Source organism: Rhinatrema bivittatum, chromosome 11, assembly GCF_901001135.1.
Source record: "Rhinatrema bivittatum chromosome 11, aRhiBiv1.1, whole genome shotgun sequence".
NCBI classification, from domain to species: Eukaryota; Metazoa; Chordata; class Amphibia; order Gymnophiona; family Rhinatrematidae; genus Rhinatrema; species Rhinatrema bivittatum.
Window position 1 is genome coordinate 39,784,386 of NC_042625.1, and position 23,443 is coordinate 39,807,828.

The 23,443-nt window shown below is 40.2% G+C and overlaps 1 protein-coding gene across 1 annotated transcript in view; it reads left to right on the plus strand.

Moving 5' to 3' along the window:
- Positions 1-23,443, plus strand: part of TMEM132C (transmembrane protein 132C) — a 401,819-nt gene that overhangs the window by 372,593 nt on the left and 5,783 nt on the right. Inside the window, exon 8 of the mRNA XM_029571347.1 lies at positions 3,009-3,200. Within this exon, the coding sequence (XP_029427207.1) occupies positions 3,009-3,200 (192 nt within the window). The remainder of the gene's footprint in view (positions 1-3,008; positions 3,201-23,443) is intronic.

Genomic DNA, 23,443 nt, shown 5'->3' on the forward strand with positions numbered 1-23,443 from the left:
TTTACTGGAATACCCTTTTAAGGGGTCTATTTCCTAAGTTGCATTAAAATCGGCTTGTAACCAGCCATATTAATGTAGTATTTGCAAAATATTGTGCGCAACGTGTGGAGCACACAAATTTAAAATTTTCAAAAACATTTATGCACAACTACAAAGTGATGTTCCTGTAGGTGGGGCCACCATTTATGCTCATCCTTTTGATTTTAAAATATTTCTTCATAAATATGCGCAAACACGTTTATCCCTGCTCCTAAGCAGGTGAGTATGACATGCTAGGTTCCACGCACACCCATTAATTTGCAAAGCAAACTTGTACGCATAAATCGCCTTTGAAAATCCAAGCTGAAGTCCAGTTGCACTTTCTACACATGGACTGTCATAGAAATACCCTCCCTATTTTAATGCCGGCATTAACGCAAAAAAGTTAATTACACCTCTGGAGATGTACTTAAGGTTTTGCGTTAGTGCACGTGTTAACATCTGTGCTAAAGTGTTTCTGTTCCCCACCATAACAGAGGAGGTAATGTGCATAGCTATGCATCTCATTACCTCATTATCATAAATTTCAGCAGTAAAGTTAATATAAAGACGTTAATGATGATTTAATAAACATTAAGCACCTGAGTAAACTAACGCAGATGTTTAACACATGTTAATGTTTGCATTAGCACTCACGCACCTTAGAAAATAGCACCCTAAAGAGTTTAGAGAATACTGCACTTGGAAGTCTAGATAAAGAACAGTAATGCATGTTCATTAGTGGGCTATACAGAGATTCAGTTCTGGTTATAGTTATCAAACGAGGGAGTGAATTACAGTTCTGTTCAATTAACAGTATTCATTGGTATATTGCTGGAGTAGGCAACTCGGGGCCTGGAGTGAATGTGCATGAGGTATATTTGCATGAACTGCCTCCATTCTATGCAAATATACCTCATGCATTTTCAGTACGGATATCCTGACATTCAGACCTCTTTTTGGCATTCAGGACTGGAATTGCTTACCTCTCGTATATTAGGATTATTTGGGGATCATGTAGGGTCAGAACCAGTGGCTGCTGAAGGCTCCTACAATGGCTAAAATATATTTTTGGCAGTCCTCACAGAAATTCTTAATTGATTTGTCCAGCCAGCTTTGTGTGGTACTGAAAGGCAGAGATGTACTTGACACTTCCCACTCTGCTCCACATATGGAGATCCTTCTGTGTAGTGCAGAGCTTACATTTTCTTGCATGTGCATTCATATTCTCTCCTAATGAGACATACATTTTGATTAAGGTGATATGAGATTAATTCCTCTTCTTGCCTTCATCTTAATGGTTTCTTGCTATAAGGAGGAGACATTTCAAAGGAACTTCTCTGGGTAAAATGATGTTTTGCATGCACAAATGGCCTTTTACAAAATTGCCTATCCAATAAGCAGGTTGACTTTTGCGCCCATGTCATGTATATTCATCAGTTTACCCAGACTGACCGGAGTCATTCCCAGAGGCGGGGATGGGGAGAGCTCTAAATTTACACACATGCTTTTGGATTTCAGTTTTCCTGAAAAAATATTCTATGCACATTTTGGCAGTGTGCGAATAGATTTGGTGGGATCATTATCAAAGTTCATTCTGAAAAGTGGTGTAACGTTTTTCTCCATTTGCCAGTTAATTTAGACGCAGTGTTACAAAATAACCCCTAGGAAATTGGGTTTCACAGCAGTGGTATTCATCTGTAGAAACACCACAAGTCCTTGGCACCCTTCATTTACATAGGCACCAACCAATTGCCAGGCAGTTTTAATAATAATAAAGGTTTGATGTACTATTTTGTGTCTGTGTGAAACAATGCTTTACTGTACCTTGACTCTTTAATGACATCATAGTGCAAATGTGTTACAGTCACAATGAAAACCATGATGGCCAACAGATTCCATGTCTTAAGGGGCAAATTAAGCCAGTTCTAGCTTTATCCCACTGCAGCTGTGGATTTATAGCCCTGCCCTTCTTATGGAGCTGGGAAGTAACATTCTATAGATGCAGCTGTGGATTTATAGCCCTGCCTTTCCTATGGAGCTTGGAAGGAACAGTTTATAAATGCAATGGGGTTAAAACCAGGCTCAGCCTGCTCCTTTGTGCCATGGAGCTTATTGGCAACCATCAGTGAGAAAAACATAACAGTTCTCAGCTAGTCCCATTAAAGAGTCAAGGTACAGTAAGCATTGTTTCACACTGACACAAAATAGTACATCAATCCCTTAATATTATTAAAACTGCCTAGCAATTGGTTAGTACCTTCGTTCAGCAAACAAAGCTCTCTTAACCATTCCCTCAGTCAAGGCAGCGAGACTAATCCAGGTAAGAGAAAGGGCATTGTCTTTAGCAGGACCCACACTCTGGAACACAATGCCTTTGGAGCCCAGATTACAGAGAGACCCCAAAACATTCAAGAGAAGTCTAAAGACATGGCTTTTTAAACAAGCCTTTTATAAAGAGACCGGAGAATAGAAAATATACTGGAATAAACAGAAGAGCCCCGGCACACAGCACTATTCTCAAAAATGTGCATTACAATATTTTAACAAATTTAGCACACAACGAACATAATAATAAAACACAGGAAATGAGATTTTTTTACCTGTAAAGTACCTTCCAGGTACACCTGGCCAGAACCTACATCACTAAACATTTATGCATATTATGATGATTTAATGTAACTGAAACTTAATGGCACCTGTTAGAATGTTCATTTACTCCAACATTACCTATGTGCCTACATGTAAACCGTTGTGATGGTATATAACTTAGCGACAGTATAGAAAAGGCTTTAAATAAATAAATAAATAAATAAAAAATATTAGTAAATCAACCATTGGTTTTATAAATGGCAATCTGAAATAGATGTTATTGCTAAAATGAGGAAATTGTGCTACTGGGTTTTACCGCTGCTGATCTTTTTAAACATTTAGGATTGGCTCATTTTTAAACCAAAATTATGCCTTGCTGCTTTGATTTTTGTTTCAAGGTTTTGTCGCCACTTTCGGATTCCATCTTGGCAGAGAAAACAGTGACGGTGCAGGACGATAAAGTGACAATAACAGACCTGGGAGTGCAGCTGGTGGCCGGACTGTCGCTCATCCTTCAGCCGAGTCCGGAGAGTAACAAGGCCATTGTTGCCACGGCCTTGGCCCAGGAGCTGCTGCAGACCCCTAAACAGGTACTGTGGCATGAACAAGACGCTCTTTTCCTCTCAAGCTGTAAACCTGTTTTTTTTTTAGTTTTTAATGTAAGTAACGCATCATTGAATATTCAACTGTAATTGTCTCCAACACAATGCTATATCTTGCAGTATTAAATACACCAAATAAAAAGCTCCTATGATCAAATTTGAATTGATGACTGGAAAGAGGACAGTAAGCAAATCCACGGCTCTCATGCTAAACTTTCAAAAGGGAAACGTTGAGAAAATGAGAAAAATAGAAAAACACTGAAAGGAGCAGCTACAAAGGTAAAAAGTGTGCAAGAGGCATGGTCATTGTTAAAAAATACCATCCTAAAGCACAGTCCAGATGTATTCCACACATTAAAAAAGGTGGAAGGGAAGGTAAAACGATTACCAGCATGGTTAAAAGGGGAGGTGAAAGAAGCTATTTTAGCCAAAAGATCTTCATTCAAAAATTGGAAAAAGGATCCAACAGAAGAAAATAGGACAATATATAAGCGTTGGCAAGTTAAATGTAAGACACTGATAAGACAGGCTAAGAGAGAATTTGAAAAGAAGTTGGCCGTAGAGGCAAAATCTCACAGTAAAAACCTTTTAAAATATATCCGAAGCAGAAAGCCTGTGAAGGAGTCAGTTGGACCATTAGATAATCGAGGGGTTAAAGGGGCACTTAGAGAAGATAAGGCCATCGCAGAAAGATAAATGATTTCTTTGCTTCGGTGTTTACTGAAGAGGATGTTGGGGAAATACCCGTACCAGAGAAGATTTTCATGGGTAATGATTCAGATGGACTGAACCAAATCACGGTGAACCTAGAAGATGTGGTAGGCCTGATTGACAAACTGAAGAGTAGTAAATCACCTGGACTGGATGATATACACTGCAGGGTTCTCAAAAATGAAATTTCAGACCTATTAGTAAAAATTGGTAACCTATTATTAAAATCATCCATTGTACCTGAAGACTGGAGGGTGGCTAATGTAACCCCAATATTTAAAAAGGGCTCCAGGGACAATTTGGGAAACTACAGACCAGTTAGCCTGACTTCAGTGTCAGGAAAAATAGTGGAAAGTGTTCTAAATATCAAAATCACAGAACATATAGAAAGACGTGGTTTAATGGAACAAAATCAGTATGGCTTTACCCAAGGCAAGTCTTGCTTCACAAATCTGCTTCACTTTTTCGAAGAAGTTAATAAACATATAGATAAAGGTGAACCGGTAGATGTAGTGTATTTGAATTTTCAGAAGGCGTTTGACAAAGTCCCTCATGATAGGATTCTAGGAAAAGTAAAAAGACATGGGATAGGTGGCGATGTCCTTTTGTGGATAACAAACTGGCTAAAAGACAGGAAACAGAGTAGGATTAAATGGACAATTTTCTCAGTGGAAGGAAGTGGGCGGTGGAGTGCCTCAGGGATTTGTATTGGGACCCATACTTTTCAATATATTTATAAATGATCTGGAAAGAAATATGACGAGTGAGGTAATCAAATTTGAAGATGATACAAAATTGTTCAGAGTAGTTAAATCACAAGCAGATTGTGATAAATTGCAGGAAGACCTTGTGAGACTGGAAAATTGGGCATTGAAATGGTAGATGAAATTTAATGTGGATAAGTGCAAGGTGATGCATATAATATTATATAATATTCTATTAGCATTTTATGTTCCATGTAATTAGCATGCTCTCATGCTTGTGTTCAGTTTCAATGTAAACCGAGACGATATGCAATATCTTGTATGAATCCCGGTATATAAAAATGTTAAATAAATAAATAAATAAATAAATAAATAAATAAGGAAAAATAACCCATGCTATAGTTACACAATGTTAGGTTCCATATTAGGATTTACCACCCAAGAAAGAGATCTAGGCGTCATAGTGGATAATACATTGAAATCATTGGTTCAGTGTGCTGTGGCAATCAAAAAAGCAAACAATGTTGGGAATTATTAGAAAGGGAATAGTGAATAAAATGGAAAATGTCATAATGCCTCTGTATCGCTCCATGGTGATACTGCACCTTGAATACTGTGTACAATTCTGGTCGCCGCATCTCAAAAAAGATATAGTTGTGATGGAGAAGGGCGACCAAAATGATAAAGGGAATGGAGCAGCTCCCATATGAGGAAACACTAAAGAGATTAGGACTGTTCAGCTTGGAGAAGAGATGGCTGAGGGGGGGATATGACAGAGGTGTTTAAAATCATGAGCGGTCTAGAACGGGTAAATGTTAATTGGTTATTTACACTTTCGGATAATAGAAAGACTAGGGGCACTCCATGAAATTAGCATGTGGCACATTTAAAACTAATTAGAGAAAGTTCTTTTTCACTCAACGCACAATTAAACTCTGGAATTTGTTGACAGAGGATGTGATTAGTGCAGTTAGGGTAATTGTGTTTAAAAAAGGATTGGATAAGTTCTTGGAGGAGAAGTCCATTACCTGCTATTAATTAAGTTAACTCAGAAAATAGCCACTGCTATTACTGGCATCAGTAGCATGGGATCTTCTTAGAGTTTGGGTACTTGCCAGGTTCTTATGGCCTGGATTGGCCACTGTTGGAAACAGGATGCTGGGCTTGATGGACCCAGTATGGCATGTTCTTATGACTAATATTGGATAGTATCTTAATAATCGGAGCCAGAGCAATAAGAATAGCTTTTTGCTCTTCCACACTTTAATCTCTGGCGCAGTGCAAATGTCTTTTAATGTCCCCCTTCCCTGGCACTGCCAACTCCCCCCCCCCCCCCCCCCCCCCCGCTCTTTGCCTCTGTACATAGCAAGTTTAAACTCAGAACTTATTTACTGTTAGTAAAGTTATTATGTAAAGCAAGTTTTTCTTTATATTTACATGGTTAATTTGTTATACTGTATCATGTCACCATAAGGCCCACCCTTTTGACATCCTGTTGTATGTAAACCGGTGTCATATTTCAAATCGAATATCGGTATAGAAAAATAAATAAATAGATACAGTAAAATCCAAGGAAGCTTGTAATATACAGTACAATGTCCGCAAAACGCATTTTATTCTGTATCCAGAGAAGCTTGTATGGGTCAGCATCAGCCATGTTTTGAAGAAGACCTCTGCTTCAGGGAGAGAAAAACCTCATAAGAACTTCACAGCTTTCACCTCATCAAATGCTGATCTCACTAAAAGTCATCTAAATATGTCGTTAATAAAACCTCATCAAACACAACACTTAAATATCACATGTTCCTCCTCCAACGGCAATGCACCTGAATAACTGAGAACTCCAAAGCTCAGAACAATCTGATGTTACCCGCTTCATGTCATCGTAACATCACAGTAACAAAAGTCACTTCACGTCAGCATTCATACCGTGAGGATATGCTGCGTCCTGTGTAAAAATCCAATACCGTTCCGTATAGTTGAGTTCCCTTTCTCGTGCTGGGATATGATCTAACATGGACCAACACAAATCCTCAAATTGGTGATATTTGAGGATTATGCAGTGCTTAACTATGAAAGCTTAAGGTTTGACTGTATGTAGACAACTCCAATCTAGTTTTAACTGGTCGTTCCTTCCTACCCAGCTAAATCAGCACAGGTACATTGAATTATATAGAAAACAAAAGACAAAAGTGTATAACAAATCTTAGTGCATGGATGAATCCACTGTGTCCCCTGTAGTGTCAATGTACAAAAATTAAACATTGCTGATGTTCTGTAATTGCAACTGTGATGGTACCCCTCCTTGTAATAAATCAGCTCTAGTCACTCTTTTGTGAATGTAAACTATTAAACGTCTATATCGGCAAACACCATGTGTAAAGACAGAATGGGCCAGGCTTTAAGTACAATGACAGCAATTGCTGCTGATCTGTTAGAACACCGAAGCACATTTACTGTATTGGATGTGTGCGCCAGTTGGGTATATTGTAATAATAAGTTGCAATTTGAATAGAGGGCTCCACGATAAGCTTTCTTCAGAGCCGTATAAAAATCTGTTCATTAAATCTTGGGCTTCTGATTTAAATTAATCTAGTAGAAGAATACAATCTTCTTACTTGTATTTATTGTGGATATCCAGAAACCCAGACCGGCTAGGGTGCCCCTGAGGACTGGACTGAGAACCACAGGCATAAATAAAAAGTCTACCTCACATGTAACAATTGAGTTACGTATACTGTAGGAGAAGTTGGCACATAGAAACCATGAACGCAGAATTTCATAGCTAGGATGAGTGTGCATTGAAACTGGTGTTAAAACTGGAGTAAAATCTGCTGATAACATAGTTATACAGGAAATGGCAGCAGATAAAGACCAATTGGCCTCCCCAATCTCCCAGGTAATTGAGACTCTTTCTCTGCTTATCTATTGCCTGAGCTAGATAAGCACACAAATTCATCTACCAGTCCTCATACTCTCCTCTCCCCTCAATAACTCACTCGTCTCCTTGATCCTGCTCCTACCACCGTGCTCCACAGCTACCCCTATGTTATCTAGTTAAATGTTAAATGGATAATGTTATCTAATTGTTAACCAGCTAAATTCCTCGGAATATCTCAAACTCCAAATATTTACATTAACTCAGCAAAACAGTGTTCTAGTTCACACGGTCTGGGAAGATCTAAAAGTCTGTATAGATTAAATTAGATTATTTGTATAATGTAATGCTTATTGACAAGACAGCACCCAAGTTGGAAGGAGGACACATTTCCCATCTGCTCCATTGATTTGAGCCTGCAGTAAGCTCAGTCTTCTATAATAAACCTATTCATACCTCACGTCAACAGCACCACCTTGGATCCCCTGGTGTCTACCATTCAGGCCAACCAATGCAGGCATCACAGCGAGATGCAGTGAAAACAAGCTTGGTTGCATGGATATTATACAACGTCTTTATTCCCTTTTGATGTTGGAGAGTTCCAGCTGTGCATTTTAGGCAGTAGTGCATCCTGGGGATTGAGTTACAAATAAGTATTTCATTTCTCTGGAGGATAATGATGCTTAAAGGAAAATAAGCTCATGAAACGCATTGTTATATTACCATCATATTGGACATGTGAATACATTTTTTGACCATCTGAAGTGATAAAACCAAGAGAATGCAGTGTCAGCACTCTCTGTTCCTTTGCCACTTCATAATAGCAATGCATTGCTAGCTCAGTGTATCTGCATAAAGAAATTAGTAATGACCGAGAGTATACATCGAGGGGGTATTTTCAAAAGGTTTCCGTGCATAAAGCTGTAAGTTACACGTGCAAGTAGCATGTAGGCTTGCAAGTAGCACGTAGGCAGGCAAGTAGTATTTTGTAACAGCCTGAGATATGCCCGCACTAGCAATGTCATGCATAAATATAAACAAAAAAAGGGAGTGTTTTGGGGTGCAGTTTGGTAGATTTTGCACAAGTTAGCACTTTGTAAGCAGTATTCACACATGCATTATCAAGTTTACACTCCTGCTCTTACACCTGCTAATTGAGCTATGATCTGAAATTGCACTTGTCTTTTGACTGCAGTTTTTGGGTAGACGGGGTGGGTTATGTGTGGGGGTGGGGTGGGTTTACATGAACTGGCAGAGGTGTCAGTGAACTGGTAGTTAAAAGTGTGTGCATACAAAAGTGTGTGCATACTTGATAAAAAAAAAAAACAAAACTTGCCTCTGTACCTAAATTGCAGTAATACATATGTGTTAGTTATTTTGCACATAAAATGTGTGTGTACTCTTATAAAATAGGTATAGAAAGTATATGTCTGCCCGCATTAAAAAAAAACCAAAACTGTGTGTACTGAAACATACATGCATACTTTTGGAGCAGCAAGATGTGGTAAGCCAGCCTATAAAATACAGGCATAACTGTGTGTGCATACTTATCTGCATTAAGTTACACACACCGTTGAAAATGACTCTTTGAATTAATTCTGAATGTTGGTATTCTTGTAGCGGGCATTCCTGCTTTGCTCTGAAAATAAAAACTGCTTAAAATGCAACTGCTTATCAGACACACACTAGACAATTTGTTGTTAGACACCCATTTTCATTGGATAGAATGTTCTAGAGCAAGAAGTTATCACCTGAGCTCAAAGGAGCCAAACTCAAGAGTAAAATAAGAAAATATTGCTTCACGATGAGGGTAGCAGATCCATGAAATGAGCCTCCCGGTGGACGTGGTTGAGCAAAAACAGTACCAGAATGTAAAATGATGTAGGATAAGCGCAGAGAATCCTTAGCCACAAGGGCAATGAAGAAAAAGCCAGAGATTTATTTATTTATTTATTTTTAATTTTTATATACCGAAGTTCTTGTAGGGACTACAAATCACTCCGGTTTACATAAAACGAATAACTGCTCAACAGAGAGCGGAGCTTTACATGGAACCATAGAACATATGGAACAGTATAACTGTTTGACAATTCAACATAGTACCAAATAAAGAAACAATAGTTCAACTGGAACATAAATAAAGAGTATAATATTCAAGTGGGTTGTATGGCGGTGCACCAGGAAGTACTGTGGGCAGACTAAATGGTCCCTACAATCATTGACTGCTTTTAAAGTCTAATAGTTACAGTAAACGACAGGAATTAGTTCAGTCCACCAGATTTGTTAGCTGGCACAACTGAAATAGTGGGTCATCCAAGCTAGGCCAATCTTGGATAATTTCACTTTCTCCAGTAGAGAAGTGCCCATCTCTGCTACATGTAAGAAGGGTTTTGTGAATGGCATCACTAAGTCATTTGCTCATTTTTAGTGCAGTTCAATTAAATGGCATGAGAAGCGCCTGGAACTGGCGATAGGTACATCAGTGTCAGTTTCAGAAGCGGACATCTTGGAGACGAGAAAACGAGTGGCTCATTGATCTGTCGTTTGGAATCTTTGTGAATGTGATGCCTATGCTGTGATATGAAGGGAAGCCTGGGGCAATTAAAGAAACCACAGACCTGCCATTGTCCATGGCTGGTTGCTAGGTGCCCATTTTCTCTACTTTGATTTGCCGCATTGCATCTCTGGATTATCTTTCCTTAGCAAGCAATTTCCCTTCTTGTTACTGCAAAATGACAGGCACTGTGCATAAAAGTAAAACTGTGCCATTGTATGGCATAATGGGATACATAAAATATTGCTGTAGCTCCTGGGGTAGGAAATGTTTCAACGTCAAATGCATAGCTGTCACCTTTAGCTGGAATTTTCGGCGATGCTAATAACTACAATAGCAGGATTGCAGTGACAGCCAGACAGCCATAGTTCTGTCAACGGAGCATGAGGGAAAGGAATTTAATTTTATGCAGCAACAAACTGTATCCCATAGTGCATTGCCAGACGCAGGGAGAAGGGAAGGGCGAGAAGATTACAGCAGCAAGCCCATGGAATAAAAAAAAAAAGAAAACTGCAGAAAGAGATTGAGTACAAAACAATGAAATGCCTCCATCACAAAATATTAGAAAAAAAATAAAAACAAGGAATCCTTTTTCAAAAAGTACCGGCAGAAACACAATGGAATGTGAGCCTGGTTCTCGGGGGATAGACCGCTTTGTATTGTACAGTGGGAGCACAAAGTTTGACTGTTGGCCCAATGCGTTTGCACTTAAAGGGGAATTTTAAAAGCCCTGCAGCGCCAAAACTGGGAGATACGTGCCCAGGTTGGGCCGGCGCAGGCCGAGCGGATTTTAAAAGCCGCCCGAGGACGTGTGTACATGTAAAAAGTTTCTGAAAGGGGATGGAGTGTGGGCGAGGTCTGGCCATGTCAGGGCCTGGTGAAGAGATATGCACTAAGGAGGTAATCTTCAAAGATGTTATGTGTGTAAATATGTAACATACTATTGTAGCAATTTTCAAAAGCCATTTACTCAAGTAAAGTGCACTTATGCGAGTAAATCCTATGGACAATTCAATGGCATATATTGTAGCAATTTTCAGAAGCCCACTCACATGGGTAAAGTGCATTTGCTTGAGTAAACCCCAGTTTTGCTCGACTAAATGCTTTTAAAAATCAGGCCCTATATGCCTTCGCATCCCTGCATGCGCCAGGGTCCCCTAACGCGTACTTGTACTTCTGCTATGGATGGCGTGTAAGTAGTAAAGAAAATAAATTACAGGTTTTAAGGGTCAGGGCTAACAGGGAGGAAGGGTGGCTATTAAATTAGGGGAGCTTGCAAGTCCTATCCCTGAACTGGGAAAGTGGCGAATGGCGTCGGCACGCATCCCTACTTAAGTGGTAGAAATGGCATTTTATATCATGCCCGCATGTTATAAAATGGACGCGTCTCTGTATGCGAGCCGGCAGATGCGCACTCCTGCGCCTGTTTAAAAGTTACCGTCTTAGTCTGGGAGAGATTCAGCAAAAAGGCAGGCCTTTCAGAAAGTCTAATCCATTATGGGATCAACATTAATTAAAAAATCACAGGTGTAAATGTGTCCGCTATTCTAGGGATTTGCATTTCCTTGTCAGCCATGTATGGTGCTAGCGTGGAAACTACAAATTCCATTCTTTTTAGCAATTTTTTTTTAATTTCATCTTGTCAAATTAGAGGATTAGGCAGGAGCTTACTTTGGTTCATCAGAGTTTAAGGAATGTTATGCGCTAGCTCGCTAAACCCTGGAAGCTCTGTAGCCAGAGGCTGTGCAGCACGGTTTATTGAAGAGTTATAGCGCTGAATCTCTGTTTGGATCTGTTAGCACTGGGAGAACGAGTAAAGATGTATCAGGAGGAGCTCTTGCCGTCAGCCAAGTAAGTGTGGGCTGTGATCTTGGAGATTAGTTACTGAAGTCGTAAGCATGATGATGCCAGGTGGATCGCTATGAAGGAGAGGTCGGACTAAAGAATAAGAACATAAAGGCAAATTTTTAGACCCGAGCACCGACTTGCGCGTACAAGAGGCAGTGATTTTAGTACAAGCGCGTGGCGACAAACTGGACCTTTCCCCAGCTCCCTCCCAGTCCGGACTGGGAGGGAATTTCCTTAACTCCCTACTTCCCCTGCCTCCCTTTTCCCCTCTCCACCCGACCCCTAAAACCCCTCTATCGTACTTTTTTTTTTGTCTTTAAGCTTACCTGCTCTCCCGAGCAGTAGAAAGTTGCGCAGGCCAGCCCGCCCACCCCTTTTTACTTTTTCCAGCTCTTCTGAGCATTACCGAGAGATACGCCCGCGGCTCACATGCGGCCCGGCCACGGGCGTATCTCACAGTATTGGCGCGCTCCGCCGTTTTAAAATTGACCTCGGTATGAGCACATTTTCAAAGGGATCGCACCTGGAAACTTATCATAGAAGCTTGTAAATAGCATGTATTTGTGTTTTTTTGATTCGCGCACACATTTACCAGTGGTTGGCCTGGGGCTCTTCGAGGTAGGATCACAAGGTATGCACAGAAATTTTTGTCACTATGTTGGGCAATTCATTTGCACACGTTTATGCCTGCTAATTGACTTGGGCAAGTGAAATCGGACTTGTCTGTCCGCTGTTTTTTAATGGTCCTTCAAACCCCCCCTCCCCCGGTTTGATAGTGTGCACCCCCCTTTTACCCCTGACCTTTAAATCACCTCAGTTATGACTAGTTTTCATTTATTTTTTAACTTATACCTCCTCCATTGCAGAAGTAAACTTTCACGTCACTGGAACTGGGCGCGCGCAGGCGTGTATGTATTTACGCGTGCATTTCTTGGCCACGCCCCATGATGCCCATGCCCCGCCTAGACCAGGCCCCACCCCCTTTGTGAAAACTTTTGAGATGTGCGTGCAGCGGGAGATACGTGCAGATCTGGGTGGCTTTTAAAATCCAGTCTGTGCTCGCCAGCCCGACTTACGTGCTCATCCCCCAATTACTGAGCGCTCTGGGCTTTTAAGATTCACCTCATAGCAAAAAGTGTGCAAAAGCAAGCACTCGTTTTCTTTTCAATTGTTAATTTGCTGCCCAATCCAACAAATGCAAAAATAAAAATTTTTTTAAAAAATTCAAAAATCACCAAAAAGAAAAAATAGTGCTAAATCAACTTAATTAAATTAATAACTAGACCTGGATTTTTCTTTTTCATTTCTGTGGGTATTCATATTCTGCACTATGAATCATATTCTTCCCCACCAGAAATTGAAGAAAATACATTATGCTCCACACAGTTAGACATTAAAGTAAAGTTAATTGTGACAAAGGGTAAGATACTTCAGGGCAAGACCATTCTTCTGGAACACTGCCTGTGCCTGCCATCATGGAGGTCCAGACATAAGGGGACTGCATCAGGACCTAGCAGGTCATCGGGATCATAGGTGAGCAGTCTAGCCCTACAGAAAAAAGTTACCAGTAAGAAATAGCAAGCTCATTTTCTCATTACATAAATCAATAAAAGGCTTAACAGTTTTTACCCCCTTAATCTTAAAGCATCGGTACCCCACTAAAAGTAATTTTTTGACCACAAAATACTTAGAGAGCAGTTTTCAAAGAACTCCACTTGGCCCCATATACTCATGTAAATGGCGATGTGGAGATCTAGAACAGGTTCCGCGCGTATGAGGTACGCACAGAATATAAAATACGCGTATGTCTCTGTATGTGCGAACATCTGCAATGCATTGAAATTGCGTACTTTTTCTATCTATTTTAAAAATATAAGCATGAAAAATATTGACTTACTCACGTAAAACCTTGTTTATCTGCGGAAGTTGGGATATTGTAAAATACGTGCACGTAATTGAAATCACCAGTTTGCTGAAACCTTCACCAGTTCTCCCAGCCCTCCTCCAGGTCATGGGGACCCTCCTAACTCTTCACTCTGACCTGCCCCCAGTTCACCCAGACCTCTCACCCAACCAGTTGTAAACAATACACGAGTCTGATATCAGTTGTGCAAGATAATTAGCAGGTGTACAATTATGTGAAATGGACAGTAATTTTTAAACAGGTGCGCGGGCACACACAGTATGTGAATTGGCACACGCCCAGATACTTAGCCATTTTATTACATGCACATATGTGCGTATGTTATAAAATAACCCCGGCGCAGTTTTGCAGGTGGGCACACACAATCGCTTAAAGTTGAATTTGAACTGCATCAGGGGGAATTTTATAACCGGCACCATCCACGTCGTGACCAGTTTCACCAGTTTGCCAAATGTACAGCTAAGTCCTCTTAAACCCCCTGGTTTGTTAGCCTGCACCCCACCCCCAGTAAACCCAGACCTCCTCAAAACAGCTCAGAGATGCCTGGAAACAATTTTATTTAGACTTACACCTCCTCAATAGCAGAAATAAAGTTATGCAGCGTTAGAGCAAGGTGTGCGTCCATTGTACCTACTTACATACACATGTTTTGGCTCTGCCCCACCCACACCATGCCCCGCCTGTACCCCTTTTTAATTCGAAGGGAGATATGCACACGTGCGCACAAGTCCCGATGCATGAATATCTCCTAATTTTGTTACACACACTCCTTTTAAAGTTCACCTTTTAGTTGGCAAATGAGCACTCGCAAGTCTCTCATAAAATATAGATTTGCACATGTACCTCTTGGCCACACCCCAGATTGCCTCCAGACTGCCCCTTTATTTTGTACATAAATCTGCACGCATAACTGAAAATACACATGTAATTTTGATGTTTATAAAACAGCATATACACGAGTACATGCTAATATTATGCAAGTAAATGTACTGAAAATTCACTCCCGAGGTACCAAAGGGCCTTATTAAAACAAGCATGCTCCCCCGCCTCCTCTTTCTATGCCCATGGAAAAAGTTTGAATTAAATAAGCTCTAGTTTTTGACTTCCAGGCCACACCTGCTCAGCTTTTGAGAGGGTATTATTTTTTGATCCCATTACTGCACAAAAAAAAATGGACTGTTCTTCTCAAGTTTATGCTCCAGACTCATGACAGACAATTACCTTTCCATTGTCTGATGTCAGAAGCAGTGAGAAGACTTTCTGAACTAAACAATCTCTCTGAGCAGTAAATGAGAAAGAAAAGGGTGATTGTAGTTTTAAGAAATAAACAAAAAAAAAAAACCTCCCCAGTAGACATCATCTGGAAATGATAAAATAAGGGGACCTGGAAAAATCCTAAGAACCATTGACAAAATGACTTTTAGCAGTGCAGCATCGCTTTAAATATTCTCCTTTATTCCAGAGCTTACAAGTAGTTGATCAAGTGTATGGATGTTAAGGGGCCCGAAAGCAGAGAAAGAGAAGAAGAAAGACCGACAGGTGATTTGAGGGTTAGTAATTAATGAACAAAGGCATTTGTCATCCCTGCTTCAGAAGCATCACCATAAGGGCAGCTACTTTGCAGAGAAGAAGGTTCCAATCAATCTTCATCGGTTGATGGCGATAGGAGTACGTTGTCAGGAATTGGAGGGGGATTTATTGATACAGTTCATAGGATTTGCAGAAACAGCTCTTTGAAGGACAGGGTACTAAATCATTTCTTGTTCTTTTTTTAATTTTTTTTTTTGGTCCAGTCTTTCAGAATTTGTAATCATTTGGGAAATGTGCTAACTTCTTCCAGAAATAGCAAACGCTGTTCAGCTTCTCTTTAGGCAAATGGAAGGAGAAGCTTTGTCAGAGTGAATTCTTGAGCTGTATGCCTGCAGGACTTCTGTCATCCCCATACTGTACTATGAAATGGCTAGGAAAAAGATAACAAATGAGCTAATTGTAGAGGGAAAAAATGACACATCCAAGGAAACATGAAAACCTTAAAAAAAAAAAAAATCGAATAACATTTTGAAATTTGTACTTTTATTGCATCTTGAAATATTCTAGCAGCTCTGATCATCAAACCTTAGTGTTGCGGGAATAAGAATAGAGCCAGAGTTAGGGTCTGCAGTATTGCCATGGGAAGGGAAAATAAGCAGACTACATGTGCCTTGTGGCCCTCACCTACTGCCATAGTCTCTGTGTTATTTTTTCCATGAAATTGGCCACTTAGCGCAACGCAATCTATTTTATAAAATAAGACAGATCTACATTGGGATTAAAGGCTGCCAGAAAATGCTTGCACATATTTGGGTTCCAGGTTGGGTAATCAGCGTTTACCTCCTGTTCACGTTAACTGCTTACTTACATTGTAACCTGATGCTCCTTTTTTTGCAATAGGAAAAGTAAATGCTTTCTGAGTTGTGTGGTTCTTTTTGTTTTTGTTTTTTAAGAAACTGGACCAATCTGGACCCAGAAGATTGTCATATTATTTATATGGATCACAGGTTCCTATCAGCGGAGACTCACTGATCTTCACCTTGGGGTAGATTTTATAACATGCACGTGCGGCCTACATGTGCGCGCGCTACTCGGCACATGCACATGTATGCCCGATTTTATAACATGTGCGCGCATGTTATAAAATCCAGGGTCAGCACGCGCAAGGGGGTGCATAATTGTGCCCTCCCTTGCGCACGCCAAGCCGCGCTGCCTTCCTCTGTTCCCTTCCCCCTTGCCTGACCTTCCCACCCCTTCCCCTAACCTTTGCTCCCCCTAACCCTACTCTAACCCCCCCAAAAGTTTTATCCTACCTTCTGGGCAGGCGCAAGTTGCGCGCGCAGGCAGGCGATCCCTCAACACAACGGAAATGGCCGCTCTGTTGCAGGCCTCTGGCCCCACCCATGCCCCGCCCCTTTTGTAAAGCCCCGGGTCTTACACGCGTCCCGGGGCTTTATGCGCACTGCCAGGTCTTTATAGGCCTTTATAGGCCTGGCGCACGTAACCTTTTGAAAATCCAGCCCCTTGTTTTCTTTATTTCATTTATTTATTTTTATTTATTTAACGTGTTTTGTATACCGTCATTCGGTTTTGCCATCAGAACGGTTTACAGAATTATGTAACAAGTTGTATAAACATCTTCAGAATATCTTATCATGTAGTGTCAGTTCCGTTTTGGAGTGTGTATTACGATGGATTTGCTTAGCCAATTGTTTTGTTATCCCATGATTATTTTATGCAGGATTGTCTGTATTCAATTCTGTATTTTATTGGGAGCCAGTGTAATGAGATGAGTGTTGGTGTGATATGTTCATATTTTTTTTGATCCAGTCAGAATTCTGGTGGTAGTGTTCTGTAAGATTTGGAGAGGACGGATGGTAGTGAAAGGTAGTCCAAGGAGTAGTGCGTTGCAGTAGTCTAGGTTAGAGAAGATGAGTAGTTGCAGAACTGTTCTGAAATCATCTTGTGTAAGGAATGGTTTAAGGCGTCTGAGTGTCAGTAGTTTGTGATATCCATCCTTTATCTTGTTGGTTATGTGGGTTTTGAAGGATAGTTCCTTGTCAATGGTGACTCCTAGATTTTGCGTATGGGTGTCAGGTGAGATTACTTTTTTGGGGTTTTCAGTTTTGAGCGGTTTCATGAGGGCGGAATTGTTTGTTTTGTCTAGGATGATTAATTCATCATGGTAAGGGTTTCTACTGTGACAAAACAGATCAATGTTTCCCAACCCTCTCCTGGAGGCACACCTAACCCATCAGGTTTTCAGGGTATCCATAATGAATATGCAAACGAGAGATTTGGGTACACTGGAAACCCAGTGCATGCAAATCTTATCTCATAGGTATTCATTGTGGCCATCCTGAAAACCTGACTAGATAGATGTGCCTCCAAGAGAGAGTTGAGAAACATTGATATAAATACTGTTAGATAACCCTGCCTTGGAGGCCCCTGCCTACACTAGCCAGTCTGAAGGTATCTCCAACCTGTCTGTGGCCAACACCTTTCCTTCTCATTACCTCTTTGCTACCATTCACTGCACTAGCGATAACTCCCAGCTGGCAGCCACACAAGCTTACTTGCCTACAGGATATCACACCTCCCCTTCTTTTCTATTTAGCTGGGAAGTACAAACAAGTCATCCTGTAGCCCAGGGTTTCCCAAACTTGTCCTGGTGACCCGAAGCCAGTCAGTTTCAGGATAGCCACCATGAATATGCATGAGAAAATTTGTATGTACTTGGTCTCCAATGTGTGCAAATTTTATCTCATACAAATTCATGGTTTGATATCCTGAAAACCCAGTTGGGTATGGGGTCACCAGGACAGATTTGGGAAGCCCCACAGTAGCTCATGCTGGGAAACATGCCACCTCTTCTGATTATATCGGAGATGTACCAAAAATCTATTTGTGCTTCATATTGATTGACCTTGTCTCCTTTTCTTGGGAGCTTGTCACAACACTAATATTTTACCATTTCATTAAATAAAACTAGATATTCCAAAATTCATTTGGATAAACATTTTCTTTAGGTGAAGTACTGGATTTGTACCAGAATGACTTCTAAGAGGGAAAATATATATCTAATTATAACTAAATAATCATATATAGAAACATATTGAAACATAGATATGACGGCAGAAAAAGACCAAACGGCCCATCCAGTCTGCCCAGCAAGCTTCCACACTTATTTTCCCATACTTATCTGTTTCACCAACCACCCAAGTTCAGGGCCCTTGTTGGTAACTGTTTGATTCAAATTTCCTGCCATCCCCTGTTATTGATGCAGAGAGTAATGTTGGAGTTGCATCAAAGGTGAGCATAAGGCTTAATGGTTAAGGGTAGTAACCGCCGCATCAAGCAAGTTACCCCGATGCTTGTTTACCCAAACTGCACAGATCAATGCCTTGTTGGATGTTGTCTGAATGTAAATCCTCTTTTCCACATTTCCACATATATGAGGATACATCAAACACATCCCATTCAATTTTTAATAACATTTTGAAATTTGTACTTTTATTATTTGTAATTTTATTAAAACGAATGGGATGTGTTTGCTGTATCCTCATATATGATTATATAGTTAATTAACGTGAGGATTTGTTAATGAATAAGTGAGCTGTCTTTTTGATTATAATTATAACTAAAGCAATGTTAAGGTCTGTTTATGAATACTTTATTTTATTTCTTTATTTGGGCATTTTATATACCGTCATTCCAAATGAAGTTCACAACGGTTTACAATATCATCATTCAAATTCATGGATTAAAATCACATACTGTGTGTTAGCATTCACATTCTAAGTTAGCACCACAAGAAGTATATGTTCTAGTTCATATTTATAGATAAATGTTTTAGTTCATATTTATACATATTCTAGGACATCACAATAGTATGGATCTAATCTAGTTCATCTTCATATATCTTTAGGTCGACTTAACAGTAACAGATTCTAACTCTACTAACATTACACTTTACATCGTTCATTACTTATTGCTCTTTTCACTAACATTATCTGTGGTACTTATGTTGAAGTTAGCACCATAAGGGTATTTTAAGTTAAATCCTATGCTTTTCTAAAGAACAACATTTTCAGTTCTTGCTTGAAGCTCTTTCTTTCTGTTACCTGCCGTAATGCTCTGGCAGAGAGTTTGGGGCCCGCAGTGGAAAGCATGCGGTCTCTTGTGTGTGTTCCGAGTAAAAGGCACCATTAGAATACTTCCTATGTAATCCATCATTCTCTGCTGATTGATACCTATGAATCTCATTATTGTAAACCCTTGTGATCTTTACATGGAACGACGGTATATAAAATGTCTAAATAAATAAATAAACAATGCGTTCTTGGTTATTGAGAGGGAAGATTAGAGGTTGTGTAGTTCAGACATCATCTCAGATCCATAGGCAAATCAAATCACAGAACGGCTAGAAATACACCAGCAAATTAAGGATAGTACTCACTGCGTCTGATAAAAAAAAGAATAAATCACGTCAAAGAATGCTTTTTCAGTCCATCAAAAGGTAAAATTCAATAGAAAAGCAAAAGAGATCTCATAATGTGAAGCAGGGCTGAAAGCAGTAATGTGCAGATTCAGATCATCCATTTGTCCATCTTCCTGGGGGTATGATCCACTTTGAACCTTGACTGAAGGTCAGCAGTGGTCCTGCGATGTTTGCCATTGCAGATGGACAGTGTTGGAACAATAATACCAATCTACTAAAAAATAATGTTGAAAGCAGCCAAACATCTGCAGGTATGTATGGATGATTTTCACCACCTGTTTTCCCACACTGTGGTCAACCTGTTAATTTAAGTGGTGCCGGTTAAGCCATATTTCATTTTTGAAAAATCAGCATACCGTTATACGTGTACTCTTTTACACCAATGAAACTGTAAAACTTGTAGCACATTAGATATTCTTCTGTGCCTGTTGCATTCTGATATGACATTTCTGATATGACATTTTCTGATATGACATTTTATAACTTGTACGCGCCTGCGCACACAAGTTATAAAATCAGGCGTACGTGTGCGTGCGCCGGGTAGCGTGCGCACATGTACGCCCGCGCGCAGCCTTTTAAAATCTACCCCTAAATGTTTATTTCCTCATTCAGTCAACCTGTACTTTTGTTAACACCTCCATCTTTCAATGTTTCAATGTTTCAATGTAAACCGATGTGATCTGTATTTTAATACAGGAACACCGGTATATAAAAATCTAAAAATAAATAAATAAATCTTTAATTTCCTGTTGTTAGCAAACTTCCCCTGAGAAAAGGCTATTAGCAAAGATAGCAAAATCATTTTGATAGCGTAGTTTTATAGAATGCACCTTAAGGCACTTTTCGAATAGCACAGCCTGGAGTCTTATCTTCCATCTATACAACATTACCAGGGGGGAGAAATATAAATTCAGATTTCTGAAATGTCAAACTCTGAGACTAATGTACTAAAGTAAGTTAACATTGGACATTAACATACATTAATTAGCTCATGTGAATGGTCCATGTGAATGGCAGGCAAATGAGTTTTGCATTAATTTACTAGTGTTGACGTTAGCAGATCAATATGGACATTGTTGCAAAAAACAACCGTATCTGCTGCGCTCTAGTTATTTTGCGTTTACGGGTCTGTGTTCACTTTTGTGCATTTTAACATGCGTTATTTTTCTGTGCTAATAGGTGAAGAGCTGTTTGCATTTTTATTTACATCTCATTTCCTACTTAGGATTCGAAGTTAAGTCTTGCAAGCTAATTAATGTACGTTAAAAGTACCATTAGCACACAATCTAGTTTCCACACACTAACACTGCTTCTGAGAGGCATAAAATTATATAAAGCGCACTTTTCAGTCTGCCAGATTTTGTTTACCAAAAAGGCTTCTTTTCTCCATTCCTGGGGAAAGTATATCTTGACTGCTTTTGGCTCTTCTTACATGTCTGTGCTCTGCCTAACACTTGTATATACACCAAACCCTCTGGCTCTCCCCCCACTCCCTGTTTCACCATGTACATTGCACAGTACTTTTGCCCTTGCAAAGCCTCTGAAGACCTCTTTCAATATCACATGTAGAATCAAATATTTAGTAAATTCCCAACCCTATCGCATGGCTGTGCATCCCCTGTGGCTTCCATAGCAGAGGTTTAAATGTAACAAGAAGGATAGCAATTGCCTTTGCTTAGGACCACAGTATAAGAAATTGCAACCAATGGAAACAATTTTGTGCTGTAAATTCCTATTATGATTGTGCATTGGCTGAGCCTAGTGGTGATTTTCAGTAGATCTACCCCAGTGTAAAGTTGTTAGGTCGCTTGCAGCTTAATGCTTGGCTGATTACAGTTTACGCTCCCGTAAATCACATTTCAGTGACTTGTGATGCATTCAAATTTGAAACAACACTAAATTAATGCAGAAAGACATTCATCAACTTCACCAAATAAGAACATTCAAAGTAATTTAAAAAAAACAAAAAGCAGCCCAGGCCCTTTTTAAAACTGCCTAAAATCACTGTCCTGGAAGTAATGGGAGCTAAGTAAGTAGCTACAACAGTGCCTCTGTTCTGGAGTTGAGCTTACCTGAAGCAGGAGTGTGTCTGAAGGCTGCTGGAGGCGAATAAAAGACGTACGTTTGTGCGAATAAGTTTTTCTGGTTATATCTGTCGAAGGTGTCTGCAAAGGATCCATGGTGCCTCCATCTGCAGGCCTCAAACAACTTGTTTTCTGCAGGCTGGTTGAATATTTATTGTGCCAAATATTTTGTAGATATAAATCTTTTTATAACCACTGCTATCGAGCAAGACCTGAATATTTCCCACCATTTAACTTCCAGAGGCCAAAACAAATGTGGTTGGATTGAACTCCTTGGAACTAGATGGGCAAGTAACATAGCTGCAGCAGAACGACACAATATTGCCCAAATTTTAAAAGGCCCACACGCATAAAATTCGAGGGTTACGCGCGTGGCCAGTCTCTACGCACGCCACGTGCGTTTTTGAAAGGGCCCAGTCACGCGTAACCCTCGATATGCGCACAAGTGCCGGGCCATAAACAAAGGAATGGGCGGAGGGACGGGGTCTGGGCAGGGAGGGGCGGGCCGCGAAAGCGCCATTAGATGCTGTCTCGGGGAGGTGTGCACTGGCCAGCAACTTTCGTCTGCTCCTTTCAAACACGTAAGTAAAAAAAAAAAAAAATTTAAACAAGTTTGGGAGGGTTTAAGGGTCGGGGAGGAGAGGAGAGGAGAGGAGAAAATGTAGGAAGGCCAGGTAGGGGTGTAGGGAAGTTCCCTCCCAGTCCCCTCCTTTATTGGAGCGGACTGGTAGGGAACTGGGAAAAAAGCAAATCACATAATTTTAAAAATACCCCCATGTGCGGAAGAGCCTTCCCACCCACACATGTGTCTGTGGATATTAAAATCCGACGCGCATGGGAATCCTATTTTATAACATGCACATGCCAACGCGCACATGTTATAAAATAGCCACGTCCATGTGCGCCCACAGGGAACCACGTGCACATGGACGCCTGCGTGTTTTTGTTTTTTTTTAATCCCTTAATGTATAAGGAAGCTATATGTTCTGGATGAAATTTAAATAGAAAAGATATGACTGTCTTAACCTCTAGCTTTGTGAACCCTTCTAATAGTAAGTTCTAAAGAGACCAGACATCCTGAAGAGAACAGACATCCTCAATTTATATCAAGGCCATCTTTATAGATTGCCATCATGGTTACGGCAACAGAAAGTGCCTCTGATGAAATGCCAGTATCATATTCTTTAGAATTTTGTTCAAGGGTATAATCAGATAAGCCTAAAACTCCACTAACATTTTTCATTTGATGAAATGTACAATTTCTTCTTTTCATACCTATTTTAAGGAAGTAGAATTAATTTTTCCTAGCGTGTTTTTAACACTCCAGCTGAGAGGTGATAATGCCTCTGTTCAGCTCCACGTTAGTGAGACTTCAACTGGAGGGTTGTGTTCGATTCTGAAGGCCATTATCTCTGTTACAGACTGGAAGAGTCCTTCCAGAGAAAGGCTACCAAAAATGGTGCAGAGTCTTCACCTAATGCCCTATAAAATAAGATT